This window comes from Podarcis pityusensis (genome assembly GCF_964106645.2).
Source record: "Podarcis pityusensis genome assembly, chromosome: 1".
NCBI classification, from domain to species: Eukaryota; Metazoa; Chordata; class Lepidosauria; order Squamata; family Lacertidae; genus Podarcis; species Podarcis pityusensis.
The window spans coordinates 92,446,081-92,466,127 of NC_138028.1; the positions used below are offsets into that span (position 1 = coordinate 92,446,081).

A 20,047-nucleotide genomic window follows, 5' to 3' on the forward strand; every position below is an offset into this window, starting at 1 on the left:
ACATATGCTAACCAAGGGTCAGAAAGTTAGTGGAAGTAAAACAAATACTAAGAGCACACTGTGAAGGATTTCCACTTGAATTTATGACTACAGTACATCAGGCTAGTTATTCTTCTGCAGCATCTGCAGGCATCTTAAGTTTTGACAATATCGCTTACTCAGTGTCAATCAGTACTAGGATGAAACTAATTTCACCTCGCTCACTGTGGCATTGTATTTTACCCTCAGTCCATCATGGCTGGATTTAGACCAGTTAGGTAGAGATAAAGAGGTAAGTAGACAAAGCTATTCTATATCAAACGAGCAAGCTTTAAAAGAATAACACGCTGACACCACCTAACAGTCTCCAAACTCACTAGCATTTAAGAAACCAGAAGCTAGGCACCTCTGAAATTACTCCTTTTTACTAGTTCTGTCTCAGGCAGTGTACAAGATCATTAAGGCAAGCCCAATACATTTTGGTGCCTGAGGCAAAGGAGAAGATGGCACTCCCCCACCCCCATTCTATGTACTGAGGTAAGACTGGCAATTGATCTTACTTCAAACACTGGCAATGAGAAAAGTGTTTCCCCACACACAACTGAGGCTAGAAGCATTGCGTAGGGTCTTCCAGGCAGACAGGCTGAGTGGCACACATAGCTCTGTCCTCTGACAGAGGGGAATGGCTAGAACAGGGGTCAGCAAACCTTTTCAGCAGGGCGCTGGTCCACTGTTCCTCAGACCTTGTGGGGGGCGAGACTATATTTGGGGGGGGTGAACGAATTCCTATGCCCCACAAATAACCCAGAGATGCATTTTAAATAAAAGGACACAGTCTACTCATGTAAAAACATGCTGATTCCCGGACTGTTTGCGGGCCAGAATTAGAAGGCAACTGGGCCAGATCTGGCCCCTGGACCTTAGCTTACCTACCCATGGGCTAGAAGAAGCAGCTAGGGAGGAATGGTGGAGGACTACTGCAAACCCCCCCCCCAAAAAAAAAACCCAAGCACATACCCTTAGCATCTGCTGCCTGAGGCGGCAGCTTCACCCTGCCTAACAGCAGAGCCAGCCATGAGGCTCATTTTCTCTCTTTTTGTCACCTATATCCTGATAAAAATAGTTTTGGTATGAAAACATCAACGTGACATAAGAAGAACCTGTGGAATCAGGTCAATGGCACATCTAGTCCAGCATCCTGTTCTCACAGTGGCCGACCAGATGCCCCCATGGGAAGCCTACAAGCAGGACCTAAGGGCAACAGAAGTCTCCCCTCCTGTGATTTCTCATATTCAGAAAGCATACTGCCTCCAACAATGGTCGTGTTTGCTAACAATCTGAGCTACAGATACCGAGGACACAGAGACACTCAGATTTTCCTCTGAAAATGTAACTTCAGAAGAGCATGAAGGCTATTTCACAGTGGGAAATATCCTGCAGACAAGCTGAGCCACACATTTGGCCAAATCATGCTCTGAAAACAAATCTAGCTGAGACAGATCAGCAGAAACATATACATACTGTACACCACAGTATTTAAGCACAAAGCAAAGCACAAACCTTGCGAGTAAACCCTTTGGAAGATTCATCAGAGGCTGTAGAAGAAAACAAAGCAAGGAGAACATGCCAGAAGTGCTGTTTGCTCACCCTTGCTCTTGTTTTTGCTATACCTCTGAGAATTTCCAGTGTATCCCGGAGCCTAACATCTGCTGAGAATGCCAGAACACCTAGGTTTAATCAATGTTAAGATCAATGTTTCTTCCATGTCTGATATGCCTTTTCCCTTCCTCGCTTTGGAGCCAGACCAAGGATTCCAAAACCCTGAATGATCATGACCTCCCAATCAGCCTCGAGGGTGTAACACACAAACTCACAGCTACCCCAGCAAAGTGGGACAGAGCCAAAGAAAACAAACAGGGCTGTGGTGTTGCTGCCTCGAGGGCACAAAGTCTCCTGCTGCATAAAAGCTCCCTCAAAGCCCCATGTTATTTAACAAGTTACTTTAAAAAAAAAATAGTGCTGAAGATGGAGTTTCTGCAAGAAGCTAGTTTTAAACACACACACACACACACACACTCAGAGAGATGACATAAAGAAGTTAGGAAAGGAAAGGGAGGGGGGGATACCATGCCTTTCCTCCTGCAGCTAGTTTATTGGCATGTATTAAACGTAGACTCAACAACAAGAGGCTATAAATCACTGCCCAGGAGAAGTGCCAGGTAGAAAGCAATGGATGAAATTAAAACATCTTTCTTGATACAACCCAGTGCTGATACCAATACAAAGTTAGTTGGGGAACTTGTCGCCTGTATACCTAGGAAGTGTGGGTGTGGGTGAAAATATTTCAAAATGAAGGCTATTAATAAAATATGCTTACAATGCAGTTATTTATTTATTTATTTATTTATTTATTTATTTAACCATCTACCAAATAGCAGTGTCTCTTCTTTTGTTTCCTTAAAGATTCTGTACAACTGGTATTTTTTGCTTGGGTTTCGACATCCCTGTTATGATGAACTTGTGAATTTTGAAACCCCAGCGTTGTATTACTTTCCTGATCACACCGATTTGATCAAACTGAATGCAAGGACATTGTTAATCAGCAATCAACAACAGCAACAACATTAGTCGTTTGACTGGCTCATAGCTGCTCCTGAACCGAGCTGCCCACTCGTGCGCTGCACAGGGACTCGTTTCTGCAGCGCTGAAAATTGTGTCTGCACAGACGCCGAAAATCACAGGCACGCACGGTCATGCATGCACACAATCCGGCCCATGAAGGGATCTCCGCAGGACCGACCCGACCCAGGCAAGATAAACCTTGCTGACCTCTGTGGCCTAATCCAACATCCATTCTAATAATGGCCAATGAGATGTCTATGATGGGAGAAAAAGAGGGCACCAGATTGGGGAATGCTGCCATACTGGGCATGGCCAGCCATGAGTGTTCACTATTAGAGTGTGAGACCTGTGGCTCAACACATCAGTGCTCCACAGGGGCCAAGAATAATGCAGGTGTATCAGCAAGAAGTGGGGAGACAACTGAGGCAAAGGGAATTACTAGGATCAAACATTTAAAATTCCAAATATTGTGTTGGCTCAATGAAGTAGACAGGATTTTCAGTCAATCAGCACTTATCTTCTCTTTCTCCCTAAACCATTGTATGAAAAGAGTTATTTAGGCATTTATTTAATCCCATTCCTGCCTTGATGGCCTCTCCTACAAGGTTGGGTTTTTACAGTATGTATGGCAAGATGTGGGCAGGCTGCAGCAGGCATCCATTTCTCATTTGACTAGATTAGCACTTCACTCTACACTGTCCAGTTCTGAGAATAAGAATCCTGGTTTTAATGCATTAACTGATCTTGCTGTATTTAAAGTAATTATGCCATTTTTCTTTAAAGAGTACAATGATACTTAAGAAGACTGAGGGGGTGGGGGGAAACAAGAAGGAAACCGGAGTTTTAGATTTGGGAAAGAAAATATCAGAACAAGCTTAATTGGCATTTGTTTCCTGAAAAATCAAGTAGGCATAAAATTCATCCATTTAGGTTTCTTCCATTTAGGTTTCTGAGAGATGAGAAAGAAAAGGCTTAGGTGAGTGGCCACACAAAGCTACAGAGCATCAGACCACTAAGTCTTCTATTGGCTCTCTGGGAAAATAAAGGAGTTTAAGAAATCTATATTAGACAAAGATTTCTATTAATTCAGAGACAAGAAAGTAAAAATCTTTACCAAAGGAAAAGCACTTCTGCAAGAGCAGACCCTAGTACCTGACCAAAGATGGCCTTGCTGAATACTTTTGCATATATCTTAACAGTTCCAAGCAGAGTTTTAAATGTTTTGAAATAGTAAGGTTGTTATGTGTCCAGTGAAAATGAAGCTGGGCTCAACTATATCCTGGCATCAGAATTTTGCCTCTTTTTTATATTTTAACAAAATAACCCCAAGATATGGGGGGCTTTTAATATGCTGTTGGTGGAACTAGGGTATGTGACGTTCAAAATGCTTATCTACATAGGAGAAATAAAAAGGAACAAAAAGGAGATCAGCTTTGCCAGCTGACAAACACAAGGTTTAACTGCCCAGATCCATTGTAAAAGCAGCTAATGCTTAGTGCCCAACACCCACTTGCTGGGCATAACATTCATCTCAAGAAGCCTAGTGAAAATTCAAAGCCTGTCAACGTTTTTGCAAGTGCTCTGAGGCAAGGTCATCAAAGACACACAAACCTTTTGTCTTTGTGACTCCCATATGGCAGGCCTGCACTCAGGAACGAAAATTGAAAACAAAACCAAACAGAAAAAATTCATTCCTATCCCCCTCCCTGTCCATCTTGCTGACAATATAAATGTGGCATTTTTCCAGGTGTCACTTCCTTCTGAAATGAGTGATTGGCTTCAAAAAGCAATTTTTAAAAAAATACTAGGCACCTGAGTTGGCATGGCTGTTCTGACCTGAAGAACTCTGGTCCAATGAGATGCTGGGAGGCACATGTCAGGGGAGACCGGCAGGCAGAGTAGGCTGAAAGTGATGTCATATTTATGTGCCCTTTGCATCTGCCCTTGGGGGACAGCACTGACAAAGGGTATATGAACAGCTAGAGGACAGATTGCTGCTTGCAAGACTGTGGAGGGGAGCTGTAAGATCTAAATGGAGTCCCATATCGCAGCTGTTATTAAAGCAAACTATTTAAGAACTATTTCACATGAACATAATTAATGTTTTTAGTGTTTGCACCCAAAACCTTGTGCATGTCCACACACAAAAATGTGATCTGCATCTTTCTCTTTGGTGATCACTCATAGCTGAGTAAGATTGTCTTCCATAAACACGGTTTTAACAATGAGTCCGTAGGTGACTGTGAAGGCCAATTCTGGATCCACAGATCCTTCCACAGTGGGGACATTGGTTTCCGGGCAGGAGTTGATCACGGTGTGGATTTGCCAAGCATGCCTTCCTCTTAGCACATTTCTCCCTTGTGTCCTGAGTTCGAGTGTCTTCAAAGCCCATGACACCTTTGGTAAAGGCTGTTCTCCAACTGGAGCGCTCACAGGCCAGTGTTTCCCAGTTGTCAGTGTTTATACTACATTTTTTCAGATTTGCCTTGAGACAGTCTTTAAACCTCTTTTGTTGACCACCAGCATTACGCTTTCCATTTTTAAGTTCAGAATAGAGTAGTTGCTTTGGAAGACAATCATCAGGCATCCGCATAACATGACCAGTCCAACGAAGTTGATGTTGAAGAATCATTGCTTCAACACTAGTGATCTTTGCTTCTTCCAGTACACTGACATTAGTTCGCCTGTCTTCCCAAGTGATGTGTGGAGGTGGAGATGGCGTTTATAAGTGGTCCATGTTTCACAAGCATATAGTAAGGTTGGTAGTACAATAGCTTTGTAAACAAGCATTTTGGTTTCCCTGTGAATGTCCCAGTCCTCAAACACTCTGCACTTCAATCGGGAGAAAGCCACACTTGCAGAGCTCAGGCAATGCTGGATTTCAGCATCAGTGTTTGCCCTTGTGGAAAGATAACTGCCTAGGTTGAAGAAGTGATCGACATTTTCCAACATTACACCACTGATTTGGATTTGCGGCACTGCAGAAGGGTTATTTTGTACTTGTTGGTGCAGCACTTTGGTTTTTTGGGTGTTGAGTGATAGGCCAAGCTTTTCGTAAGCTTCTGCAAAGATATTTAGGATGCAAAGATATTTAGGATGGTTTGGAGGTCATCCTCTGAGCGTGCGCACACTATGTTGTCATCAGCACACTGAAGCTCTATGACGGCAGTTATGGTAACCTTACTCTTTGCTTTCAGCCTGCTCAGATTGAAGAGCTTTCCATCTGTTCGATATATGATTTCTACTCCGGTGGGGAGTTTCCCTTTGACAAAGTGCAGGATCATGGCAATGAAAATAATGAATAGAGTTGGGACAATAACACAACCCTGTTAACACCTGATCTCACTGTGATTGGTTCACTTTGAGAGCCATTGTTATCTGTGATTGTTGCTGTCATATTATCATGGAGGAGCCGAATGATGTTTACAAATTTATCTGGGCAGCCAATTTTCAGAAGGACAGTCCACAGGGCATTACGATTTACAGTGTTGAAATTTACATGTTGCATATGCAACATGGGAATGTGACCACTGTGTCTATCACATCATGTGTTTACCTCTGTGTGGTGCAAGGACAGGAAACAAGAACACATTCTGCAATGTGCCAGGAACAATGTCAAGTTCCATTCACTGTATACAAGCAGCAGCAGCCACCTACCTTCCACTGAATATTCCAACCATCTAGAGCTGAACTGCTGTCACACAAAGCAAATGTGGGGGGGGGGGGGGGCTTTAAAATGATAGAAACAAGAGATATAGCGCAACACTTCAAGTATTCACTCAAACAAGTCTTGCCATAAGTATAAAAACTCCCACTGTGTTTAGCTTGGGCTAGTCTTATCTGTGGTAGGTAGGTTTGTCCTCTCTTGTCCAATTTGTCAGGCATGCATAGTGTTCGTCCTTTTTAAATATACACCGTCATTCACACACACTTCAACTTTTCTCCTTGCATTTTAAGATGTGTTATATTAAACAGAGGTATAGCAACACCTAGCTCTACTCCCAGGTTTCAGCAGTTGAGTGCAGGTGTCTGGATCTTCACAGAACTGAACTCAGCGAGTAACACTGGTCAGTTAGTACTTCACAGGTACGGGGTAAAGGTTCAACCAATAGGCCCCATTTACTCCACTAAGTCACTGGGTCAGTTCACACTCAACACAAAACCATTATTTGGCACTACCTGAACAACCCCCGTGCTTGCAGACATAATTTCTTGGTAAACAGGATTAATTTCCAATGAGGGCTAATGAGCAAGAACAGTTGCCTTCAAATCATTCCCTTTGCTTCTATAGGCTACGTGTGCCTGTCAGAATCTTCTGCCTCTCTCTGAAAGATGAAGAAAGGTATTCTAAAATGAATCAGACTGCAATACGTTTCCCTCATGCTTTTCTTTTAAGCTGGCATGGAATATATCAGAGCCATAAATTTCCTTACCCTTCTGTTCTGTACATTGAACATCTCTCCAGAGGAATTTTTAGCACTCCATTATTCAAACCCACAAACAGGGATCTGTCGCTGTGAAGGATTTGGAGGCTCTGGATTGGCTCCTTTTGGCTGGCAGGAAGAATCTGCATTTCCTCTAAGTAACAACTCCTTAGGCTCTTATTAGTTGTAGAAAGTGCCTTCAAAATGGTGCCATGCTCTAGCAGAACAGGAAGAAATAGGAGGCAAGTAAATCTCCAAGATGTTGATTCAGTTTATCATCCAGCACACAGAGTAAAGATTAACTACATCCCATTTACACGGCTGCTCTGACACCTTTTTTTTTGCCTCCTCTCCAATTTCTCTTCTTCTTATACACTTATAAAAACATAACCAAAAAAAGTGAATCCATTTATTTGGTTGAAGCCCCTCTGCTTGTGCATTCAGGTTCCCATTCATTCTGAATGACGAGTACATGAGATTAAAGTATATAACTAATGAATGAGGCTAAAGTATGACTATTGAATTTGCTAACAAGTTGCTCCTGTGTTCTGATTTCCACTGTTGTTTTAATGGTGTTTGAAAAACTGTTAATATATAGTTATTAATCTTTCTTGCAAGCCGCCTTGAGCTTTTATGTAAAAAGGTGTCATATAAGTAGTTTAATCAAATAATAATAAACAAATTATATGTTTTTATTAAGGATGACATGGGATGAAGAGGTACATTTACACATTAAAGCAGTATACCCTGCAAATTGTAACTATTTAAAGGATATAAGGATCTCTACCTAGTAAGTCTCGGCTACACCTACAATTTCCCAGAGTTGTTTTCAAATAGGGTTGAATGGGTTCCGTAGATGTGTCCTAGAGGCTGATTCACACAAAGCTGTGCCATCTTAAATATGCTAACAGCTTAAAGCTTAAAAACATTGTTGTAGGCAGAATATCAATCTGCAGCCACAGATTCCAAGGAACATTCTGCACAACTTTCATCTGAAAATCAGTACAAACTAAACACAACTGCATCCTTGCAGTCAGCTACACCCTGTGATTGCTGGAACGCCCCCATGTAAGTTTAAGTAACAGTAGACATGTAGCTGTGATATTTCTGTGGTCCTTAGTAGGGAGCTATGACTCAACAGACTTCAGGACTGCATATCAAATACGCCTTCTAATCACATGCTAGAATCACATTATGACTGTTATCTATGCACATTCACTTGGAAATAAGCCTTACTGAGCTCAGTGGGATTTCCAAGTAAATGTGCTTTGTCCTTTAAAGTCCTAAAAATCTTGGGCCTTACAAAATTGAGTGTGTACCTCTTCCCCCATGCTCTGTGCTCCACTGACCAGACTTCCCCAAACTGAATTATTCAGATCTCAGTCCCAACCAGTGTGGCCAATGATCAGGGATGATGTGAGTTGTAGTCCAAAACATCTGGAGAGCACCAGGTTAAGGAAAGCTGTTCCTGACTGTACTACCTATGCACCAAGGCAGTCTCATTAGTTGATCCACAGCCTGGAAAGTTGCTTAACCCTGAACTTGGATATTTTCTGGAAATACTGTAAGATATCCTCATTTGGAATGACATTTATTAGATGGAATAATTGTGCGGGGAATGCAATTTAAATCTGATAAGTGTTTTAATAAGTATTCTATCTATAGGTTTCAGTTTAAAGCGTTGTTGCATCCCTCAAGTATTGTCTTCGGAATGGGCTAGACTTTAAGACTTTAAGGAATAAAGTTAAGCATTTAAAGGTCCCATTAATTTCCAAGAAAACAGCAATTCTTCCATTTAAATAAGCAGGGTTTGTTAGTATTCGTCTTTGACAAGTTTATACCACAAAGGGGGGGGGGGTGTTAGATAAAATAAGAATATTTCTAATACTAGATCAACTCTTGATCTGTTTAACAGTAGCCCATGAGGCTATTTTCACTTTGGAGTTTATGCACTAAAGTTATCTCTGTAGATCAAGAATTAGTATTTGTTTTGTTAAATTGTTCTATAGTTAAATAAAGTTTTTGTCTATGTAGTTTTGTTACTGGAAATACACGAAAGCTAATCACATTCAAAGTAAGTAGCGGTAAAAGGTAGAAAGATATACTATTACTCTGTCTGGTAGATGATAACTTCTGAGACAGATGACTCCATAGTCATGGGATAAATTATACCATCACTTAGAGAGGCCATATATCTTAACATAAAATCAACTCATTCTGAACATATAATGGAATTATTAGATTTTTTTAAAATGGAGCTCAGACATAAATTCTGATTAATTAAAAGGTTTAATTTAGCTTCCACCACAGAAGGAAGTTACCATTTGCAACACTTCCATGGCGCACCTTTCCAAGCTTTTATTCCTACTTAAAAAGTCGGGCGTTGAAGATTAGTCCACTATTGAAAGTTTGGCAATAAATGGGATTGTGGCAGGTCTCCTCATTATATCCAAACTGGGCAAACTTTGCAATACTATATAAACCACAGTCTGCCAACAAACCATGATCACAGACTTTAAGGGCATGGAAGTCTGCCTGCAAATCACTACATGCAACTAGCTTGAAGAATGGCATGTGGATTCTGAGAGCATGGAAACCTCTTTGTGTGCTGGAGCTATTTATGCATATGAACCCTGCTGGCAGAATGTTTTTATTCAAAGGAACAACTCAGTAGATGTGCCTAAGTTTTGGGGATCACAGCTCAGTGGTAGAACATATGTTTTGCACATAGAAGGTTGCAGATTCAATCCCTGGCACGGTGCACAGTCAGGACAAGGTACAGACTGAGATGCAGGGAAGCTACTGCTAGACAATATTGGCCTAGATTGCCTAGAGCAGTGATGGCCAAACTTGGCCCTCCAGCTGTTTGGGGACTACAACTCCCATCATCCCTAGCTAACAGGCCAGGGATAATGGGAATTGTAGTCCCAAAACAGCTGGTGGGCCAAGTTTGGCCATCACTGGTCTAGATAAAGCAATTTCCTATGTTCCTCTTAATGCAGAAAGTGGAGCTTGAAATCTGTTTCCCATCTCTTAACTTCATCAGAAATGATACCCAAACGTGAAAATGCTTTTCAGATCTCTAGAAGAAAGTATGTATATGCATTTCCAACAAGACACAATGAAGTAGAAAAATACTATATGACTCAGAAATGCGTGAAGACTGTCAACCAGCTATCTTGAGGATGTCATTTACATCTCTACTCCTTTTTGAGCTGAACGTTCACCAGGAAGGCGTTCAGGCTTCACAGAAACCTTCACTTGCAAATGAATTCCATTTAAGCAGAAACTATTCTCTTTCTTAGGCTAACTATAGGACCCTAACCCCATCCCTTCTGTTTCCTAAAGCCATCTAAATTGTGGCCTACACTTTCAAAATGCTGTTTCAATTTCTACCCAGATAATAATGGAAGATCAATTCTCACACGTTTTTTCCTATTTGAGAACATGTAGTAAGGAACTCACAGATTACTGTTTAATAAATCCACATATGAGAAGTCTCCCAGATGTAAAAAGCACTTACCTGTCCCAATATACATCACATGGTATAGTGTGTCCTTGCCCTGAACAATGTCAACCACCAGCTTAGAAAAACGGATGTTGTCCTGAGTGACATATGGATCAACAGAGACTGGTTGCACAACATCATTCATCAGGAATAAGCGCTGAGCATCCTGAAGGATCCTCTCTGTCAAGTTTTCATTAGGACTATCATCATTCAGTATTCCACACTGAAGGAGAACAGAACAGCAGTGTTTCTTTTACAACTTTTAAAACTCTCTAACATTAACTACTGTTTTCGTTTTGTTTGCTATTTTTACTGCAGAGTTCTTGCCGACTGTCATGATGTTTATACTGACATGGATCTCAAGACACAGCTTCCAGTGATAAAAACAGATTACAAATTTGCAAGTTTGTTCCTTCTTCCATATTACACAGACATATCCAAATAAAAATCTTCTGGTTAATCTACTCCAAAAGAGGTTAAAAGAGGTTAATCTACTCCAATGTGGTACAAACGTAAATCCACAGCACAATCCTACCCATGCTTACTAGGAATGTCCTTCCAACTGATGGAACAGGATTGCAGCTGCAGAAACATGCCAAAATCAAGACACTTTTTATACTAGAGCAGGTCTAGACATAAAATGCCCTGCTATTCCTATTTAATTTGAAATCCACAATCTTGATTGGGATAGTCTCCCAGTTTTGCTTCATCTCCCTTTTGCCCTGCATGAACCATCTCTGATGGTTGGGGAAACCATTAATTGCTGAACTGCATTTTCTGTTCTCAGTGGACAGAAGTTTATCATTTTAATACCAGGGGTAGCATAAGTGCTAAGTAAGTGGACTTGTATTTTTCAATTGTTTCATTCTAATTTCCATTTCATATGTCCCAGACCTGTATTTTTCTCTTGGAAGGGAAGATTTCTGGCACTGTTCCTTCATCCTCCAAACAACGAAGTGAGGATCTCCCCCTCCCCCTTCCAAATCGTTTCTTCACAGCCACTAAATTACCTTTGTCATCTCCTGAAGGCCCTTCATTGACCTCTTGTTCCTTCTGTACTTGAAAAATGTTCTAATCTCTTTTTCCAATCTTCCTGTCGTTCACCACATACATTCCCTTTTCTTTTGTAAAACTCTCATCTTGACTTTGCAATCTTTTCACACCTTCTCTGCAGCACAGGCTATATGCTTTTGAGGATGAAAGCTAGTCCAAAACATCCCTGACTGATGCTCCATTGGGAACATGCAGTATAAAAGCTTCCGGTTGCTCCAGTGAACCAAAGGCTGGAGAGCTCCTAGTATGTAGCAGATGATGTACTGCAGCTGTAGCCAATCTAGTGCCCTCTTGATGTTGCTGGTCTATTGTTCCCCTTAACCCTAACCACTGGCCACACTGATTGGGGGTGATGGAATGTGGAGTCCAACAACAACTTATTTTGTTTAAGAAGGCTTTTACTGAGGTATGACCCACTTATGAAAAAATTATTGTTTATCTGCTGGAACGGCTTTGTTGTTTTTGGAGTTTTTATTTCCTGCATTTTATTTTATTTTTATCTTGATCATTGCTTTGATGGCCTCAAGCTGTAAAGCAGCATTTTTAAATGTGAACAATAAATAAATAAAACACCCAGAGGCCATCACTCTGGCTGCCCCTGATCACTACAAATGCTGCTCCCCAGATCTTCTATGATAACCCTGGTTAATTTTCTATATGAAACTCAGCTGCAATCTACTCAGATTTAACGGAACATGCCACAATAAATTCTGCTCCTGAAAAGCAAACTAGTACTGGTTTTGTGACCTCCCACCTACTTGGCAGGAACGTGTAGAATTTTGCCTGCTAAAATATAGCTGAAATGGGATAGAACGGGTACTGAGAGCAGACTTGCAGGAGGAAGGGGCAGCAGCAGAGGTAGGGGTGGGGAGGCCTAGAGCCTATAGGTTATATGCAATGCTAGTCCTACTCAGGGTAGACCTATTGAAATGACTAGACATGGCTAACTTAGGTCCATTAATTTCAATGGGTCTACTCTGGGTAGAAGTTCAGGATCAAAGACTATGAAAGAACAGGACTATGAATCATACAAGACTAAACTACCAATACTTTATATAGCAATGGTAGGCAGCTATTTCACCCCAAGGGCCACATTCTCTCCTAGGGAACTTTCTCGGGGCCTTATGCCAGTAATGGGCAGAGCCAGAAGCAGAAGTGATGAGATGCGCTAATTTACGCACACAATCCTCTCTATTCTCCCATCCAGGCAAGAAAGCAGCAGCACTTAATGATACGTTCTAGTCAGGCAAAATGCTCAAGGAGGTGATGTATGAATGCAGCTTCAGAAACAACTACATGGCTGTAGATTGGGGGGGATGGGGACAGGGACAAACGAGTAATACGTGTAAAGAATGGTTACTAAGGAGGTAACATTATGCTAAGAGAAAATAGATTGCCCAAGACAATTTGATGAGCCTCATAACTGAATGGGGACTTGAACATAGGCTCTCTCTGTGTGTACAGACACCTGATGTGCTAGCTGCCACTGAACCAGTTAATTAACATTTACCCATCAAACGAGGAAACAGAATGAGATGTGAGTGAATTGAGGGGTTGCATTAAAATACCTGAAAATTAGGGATGGGGTTGATTGTTGGCAGCCATGCAGATCTTGGATTTTCTTGGTATCGGAAAGGCCCATTAAAGGCTTGCGTAATAGCACTGAGATTGAAGGCACACACTGCTGAAGCAGCAATACTGTTTCTGGAAACAAGGGCAAAAGGAAAGAGAAAAGGAGAAAAATCAATTTAATCTTTAGAACATTGACACTTCCATCATAACAGACATCAAATCTCACTAAAATAAATTGCATGCAAATTACCAGGAGGAAGTGCACTGGGCTACAGGCCTCAGAAGAGAGGAGAAGAATCCTCATGGATTATATGACAATTAGGAGATGTTGAAAAGCCCCTCTTGAACACTGTACATGATTTAAGACTAAGAGAAGCAGTTTTGACATGAAAAGTCACACGCAGCTTAATTCACAAGGAACATTACTACTGATATCCCATCAATCCTGATTGATTATAAGTGGCCTAGTTTTTAAAACCTCTGGTTTATTTTTCAAGGTGAAATTTAATTTTAAGCTCCACAGGTTTCATTGTTAAGGTATTAATGCCACCTCTGAAAAGCACACCTGCCTATAGACCTTCAAATCCATTGGATACTCACCATTTCATATACATGCTATTTGCATAAAGCTCCAATTGCAAGGACAGACAGACAGAGGAGAAGGAATACAGAATCTGGACTCATATGGGATAAAAAATGCATAATATCATAGCTTTCGGTTGGCTCGTGAGAATAGAATGCCGAGACTAGATGAGCCTTTGGAGCCTTTTTATATTCTGAGAAGTATTAAGCCAGGATGGAGCAGGCATTGTACTGCCCTCCAAATATTTTCAGACTCCAAGTCCCATCAACCTTGACCACCAACCACACATACATCTGGAATGCTATGCTTGAATGACAGTGAAAATAACTCAAAGTCCCAATACATGGTCTGAAGGTGCACGATGCAATAGCTTCCTGAAGCTAACTGCCTGGACACAAGACTTTTACAGGTTGCCATGAGTTCCACAGACAAAAGCCGGGATAGAAATGAAGGAAACTATTCTAAAATGTTCCTGATGCTCACTGTTTGAAACTGCCCTTCCCTTCCCTAAATAGTCATTGAACTTCAGCTGTGAATTCAAGCAATTTCCTGTGTTGATTTTGAATATACAAATTAGCATTAAAAAAGGGAAATCTCTTTACATTTCTGGCAGGAGGAGCTTCCCTTTAAGATAGACAAGTAAAGCTTCAGCATGTCACTTGTATCACTAGGAATATGCACTCAGGATCACTTACTGTGGATACTGTGGGTAAGTTAATCAAGCAACACTCTCAATTTGGCATCCTCATTTAGGAGGCAAGCCTCCATGTGGTGAAGGTATGTCCTTGAGTGTAGAACTGAAATGGCAGCCTACTCTCCATTATTAAGGTAAGTCATTAAACAAACACAGGCAAGCATCTGAAAAAGGTTCTCCTTGTACACACTCCTTTCCCCATTCCTCAAAGGCACTGTGCTTATTTACAACAGGTGTGGGAAACCTTTGGCCCTTCAAATGTCACTGGACTACAACTCCCACCAGCCCCAGCAAACATGGCCAGTGGCTGGGGATGATGGGAGCTGTAGTTCAGCAACACTGGGGGGGGGGCAAAGGTTCCCCACACCTGCCGTACAATCTTCTCCTAATTGTCCTCCATTATGGGATGCAGGCAAGCCACAATTATTCACACTAAACAGTTGAGAAAATTAGGCTGGAATTTCATGCTTTGCCAGGAATCATATCCTCCTACAGGCCATCAGACCAAGCTTATAGAGTCCAGCTGAGGACTCTAAAACATTTATATGCTATTTTAAAAGGTGGGGAGAGAAAAGGACCAACAAAGAAGAGGAAATCAGAGAGAGCTGAAAATTGTAAAGAAGAGGCTAAAAATACAGAAAGCCCTTTCAGAACAACATGACAGACTTTGTCACCGTGCTGTGTAAATGTCTGAATGACTGCTTTATATATCAAGTTGCTAATGGTAGCAATTTGAACTACTATGAAAAGGATTTTTTTACTAAACCAGTAATTACTTAAGAACACATATCTAAGCCGTGTGATTTTAGGCAGGCAATAAGCGGAGAAGGTCCTTCCCTTCCTTCCTTCTTTTTTTTAAAGACGCTGCTACATGAAGAAGCAAAAAAAGCATGCTTCTATTTCATTCCTACTTTGTGGTATGAGCAGTATGTATAGGAAGCCTGTACAGAATTGTATCATACCAATTTAGGGCACCATCAGCAGCTTGGAGGAAAGGTGTGATACAAATGAAATGAAATGAATGAATGAATAAAAGCATGCACCTCATAAACTACTTGTAGGTCCTCCAACATTTCTTTATGCTTAAATGATGCACACCACGTCTCTCATTTGTTCCTACAAAGAAAATTTCCACCATAACAATCCCACCATGTTAGAAAACTAATCCAGAGAACTACCTCAATTTGAAGTTGACTGGGAGATGCCTTTTTGCCACTGAGAAAGCAAGACATCACTTTTAAAACATTACTATTAAGATTGCGTGTTCTCCTTTCCCTCTTTCCCCTCACAGCCATCCTTCCATTTCACTGAGCAATGGAGCAGTAGGCTTTGAACTTGTCAAAGCACCACATGCTAAACCTTTCTTTGCTGGTATCTGAGTGATATTGACATGTTGCGTGTTCACAGAAGGCAGTTCTTTAGACAAAGCTAATGACGAGTGACAAGTTAATGCCTTCAGGCACAAGGAGGAGGAGAAGAAAAACAATCGTCTAAATAAAACTGCAGATTGTTTGAGATCGGAGTGGGGCCTCCAAAACAAGCTGCCAAATGTTTCATAGCAACGTTCTCCCCTCAGAACTGCAAAGGGACAAAATCAACACAACCCTGGATTGCCCAGCAGCTTTCTGTCGTTAGAGCTGGCACACTGGCCCAAATAATAAACCACTCGCTTGCACTGTTCTTGTGCACGGAAAGATGCAGAACTAGAGCGTGAAAGATGGGCTGGAATGACCGTAAAATCACTGATCTGGAAACAGTCATAAAGTTGATCCAAGCACTCCAAATTTTTGAGGGGGGAAATACAAGGACAGTATTACAAAATATTTATGTGTCATCCGCATCTGTCCATTACCTCATGACCATAGGTGAGACCGCAGTAAGTCGCAGCATAGTGAGCTGCAAGTGCTGATCTGACCTCCTGGCGGGTGAGCACTGCTGCTTACCAGGATGGTGAGGGGGAGGCAACAGGGAGGGCAGTGCAATGTGTTTGACCACACCACCATCCCTGCCATTTCTCTGCTTCCCCTCCTGGTAAGAAGCTGTGACTCAACTGCCAGCAGGTCAAGTAAGTGTCTCCACCCCACTGTGCCATCCACTACTGTGAGACAGTATGCTACATACCACACTATGCTACGCTATCGTAACTCCAGAGCATCCTGGTGCATTGTTAAACAATGTTTATAATTTCAAAAATTCTTCTGACTCACTGCAATGGGCTAAATTCCTAGATACAACAAATCCCTCTGGTGCACAAATGAATTGCCAGTATCAAGAGACTTGCCCCCCCCCCAACCCTGAATCCTCAGTATCATTATGACATTATATTCGCAAGGTTCCTTGGAAGTAGCCCCAGGCATGATACTAGATTTCAGTCGTAGAGCTGATGCACTGAAAGCTATTTCTCAAGATTATCTCCAGCCCCATGGCACTCTTCATTTCCCAACATGCATGACATGAGTCCAGACTTGTGCACATGCCACGTTTTATCGACTGGCTGCTACATGGACGTGTAAGTAGCTGTAACCCAACCGCCTAAGGCTGTGGATCATTGTCTTAACAATAAAATAATTCTCCAGTATGTCAAGATATATCTATAGTCTGTTGCTAATTTAATGTGTGATTCAGAGGGCAGACACCACTGGATAAAATGAGTTTATAATTCTGCAAAAATGTGTACATGCAACCTCTAAGAATGGAGTCAGAAACAGAAGGGCATTATTGTATTAAGACAGCACATATGCTTTCTCTACAATTCCTTCAGAGCCTGAGAAACAAATATACAGTGGTACCTCTGGATGCGAACGGGATCCATTCCGGAGCCCCGTTCACACCCAGAAGCAAATGCAACCCATGTCCGCGCGTATGTGGGTCACAATTCGCTGCTTCCGCGCATGTGCGTGGCGTCATTTTGACTGTCTGCACATGCGCGAGGGGCGAAACCCGGAAGTAACACGCTCCGTTACTTCCAGGTCGTTGCAGCGTGCAACCCGAAAATACTTATCCCGAAGCTACTTCAACCCGAGGTATGACTGTACTCTCTTCACATTGTTCTGTTGGGTTTCCTGCCATGTGCCTCCTGCCCTGTAAATTCCTGCATCTGCTACATGGAGTTTGGAAGCATCAGCACAGTTACCAAGTGGCTTTCCGGAGTCAGATGTGCTAGACGAGAGTGGCTAAGACTGAAAGTGGGGTGCTGTAGGCATACTCATATCAAAGCACCATCTCTACCTCTCCTCTCCCCTCCTCACCCCGACTTTGCATTCGTATATGTGTGCACTGTCCCGTTCTGAGAGACAGCCCTACATTCTACATTTAGGCCCACTGACAATTATGCCAAAATGTTAAGGAAAAAAGTCCAAAAGCTTTTAAATTAGGTTTCAGTGACCCTAGTGAAAACTTTAATAACAACTGCTTAAATATTTCATAGGTTTCTTCCCTAAATAGCCATCTTTCTTGCTGACTTAGCTCTGCATTACACAACAATGAGCAATAAATCAGACTATAACATGTTTTTCACAATGAAGTGCACCATGCTGGTTGATGCCCATTTTTTGGAGAATTGCTTCTGACCCCATTAAATGAGAATCTTTGAGATTTGAGTATATACACATATATTTTTCTCTTCCTTCAAGAGTAAATATGCCTTACGATAAAAATAATACACCTTTTATGCATCAGTTATACTACTGCAGCAAATGGAAGACTTACTTTGTATGCAGAATGCATACAGCATGGAATAAGTCCTGATAGAAGTTAAAAGAATAATTACCATTATTTGTCTAGTTAGCTGACAAATTGGAACTTTTCTCTGCTTTGAATTCTTGAAAGAACACTGTGTCATAGCACAAAGCCCCTATTTGATCTAAGTTTAGCTATTATCAATAATAATTTTTTTCTATTCACTTCTTTTGCAGTTACATAACGCTTTTTTTCTTGCAATGTAAAAGCAAAAGAGAAGTCGTAATTGCATATTTGGTCCTTTTGCCTCTTGCTAACAAGACAGCAGTCTAAACAATTACGGGGTAAGATGAGGAAAACCACACTAGATTCTGCACATACACTCTCTTCATAAATCAACAGATCTGGATTAAACATTAAAGCTTACAGGGAGTTACAGGGTGTATCTAATGGTGACTGTCCACTAATGGAAAGAAAAACCTTCAGCAAAACAAGAAGGCCCGTTCTCATGTTGCCGCTTTCCAGACCAGTTTTGGAGGAGGCCAATGAAGAATGGCCTCAGATTATGATCACAGGGTCCAGATTGGTTCATATGGGGAGTGGCAGTTCTTGCACCTTGCACACAAATGTGCTCCAGAGGATTAGGGGACTCTCTGCAGTATGTTTAGGTGCAGTGTAGGGTGCTGCAGGAGGGATTTATGAAAATGGCATCTTTCAGGGGACTGCTCTCCCCAGGGAGGCTCACTGGTGCCTTTGTTACATATCTTTAGGCTCCAGGCAAAAACATTCCTGTTCTCCCAAGCCTTTGGCCAATTAAACAATCTATGGCCTTTTAAACTGTGTGCAGGGTATTGTCCTTGTGTGTTCTTGTGATATGCATTTTTATGTCTTTAGGAGGGGTGGGGAGATTACTGAAGGGGGGGAGGGAGCGAATAATTCAGCACCTCTCTGCCCATGCATCTGTTCTGCATGTCAAATTTCATCCACACTCCTCCTTTTAATCATAATCACAGCAGGTCCACATTTAAAGCCCTAAGGATGCTGCAATTGTGTGTAGTTTGGCCCCTGACATTTCTGTTCCTCTGTCAGGGCCTTCTTGCATGAGCACTGCAATTCAGGAATCATGAACCCATGCAAGACCCAAGTCTTCTGAGAAACTGAAAACAACAACCTTGCCTTCTGTGAAGACAAAAATGAAACATAAAATATAGGATCTTTCATAAGTTCCTGGCTTCTACCTTGCACGGTTCACACAAGCAAGCTGCTTATATGAGCATGCACTTTAGCACAAATCAATCCTGGCCTCTCATCAGAGCCAGCTCTTGGATGACAATTCTTCAATTCTGTCAAAGATAAGTCATACACTGCTACTCTGAGAACAGTTTTTCAGATAATTACAACTTTTAAGAAATCCTCTTCTCCACAAGTGGCTAATTCAAATGATTAAAGTAGGAAGGTTTCATAATCTGGTGTCTAGACAGTACTGTCCCACATAGTAGCTAATCAGATTTTCTTCTTTTAGTTCATAATTAAAAACAAATTTCTTATATTCTAGTTAATACAAAAATGCTGCAACCCAGAACCATCAACATCTATGACTAACAGCTCATTTCTATGTATGTTTAAGTAAACAGTAAGAATTATACAATAATTTAAATGTGTATAAAGAAGAAAGCAACCCTAAAAAAAAAAAGAATATTCTATTTTTATTTGCAAATGCAATCAATTGCTTATTTTACATCTAATATATCTTACTTATACAGTGGAGCCTCGGGTTGCAAATGTGATCTGTGCAGGAGGCACATTCGCAACCCACAGCATTCACAACTTGCAGTGCTGTGTTTGCGCACACGCGTGATGTGATTCGGTGCTTCTGCACATGCGCAAAATGCGATTTAGTGTTTCTGCGCATGTGCAAGCACCAAAACCCGGAA

The 20,047-nt window shown here is 41.5% G+C and overlaps 1 protein-coding gene across 10 annotated transcripts in view; it reads right to left on the reverse strand.

Moving 5' to 3' along the window:
- The window catches only part of SEMA5B (semaphorin 5B), a 355,160-nt gene that overhangs the window by 60,773 nt on the left and 274,340 nt on the right, over positions 1-20,047 (reverse strand). For 9 of the 10 annotated variants that reach the window (XM_081006115.1, XM_081006112.1, XM_081006113.1 and 6 more), the window contains 3 exons: positions 13,155-13,290; positions 10,549-10,756; positions 7,035-7,242 (listed from right to left, as the gene is read on the reverse strand). In XM_081006115.1, coding sequence (XP_080862241.1) covers positions 7,035-7,242; positions 10,549-10,756; positions 13,155-13,290 — 552 coding nt within the window. The remainder of the gene's footprint in view (positions 1-7,034; positions 7,243-10,548; positions 10,757-13,154; positions 13,291-20,047) is intronic. The other variant, XM_081006118.1, reaches the window with a different exon arrangement.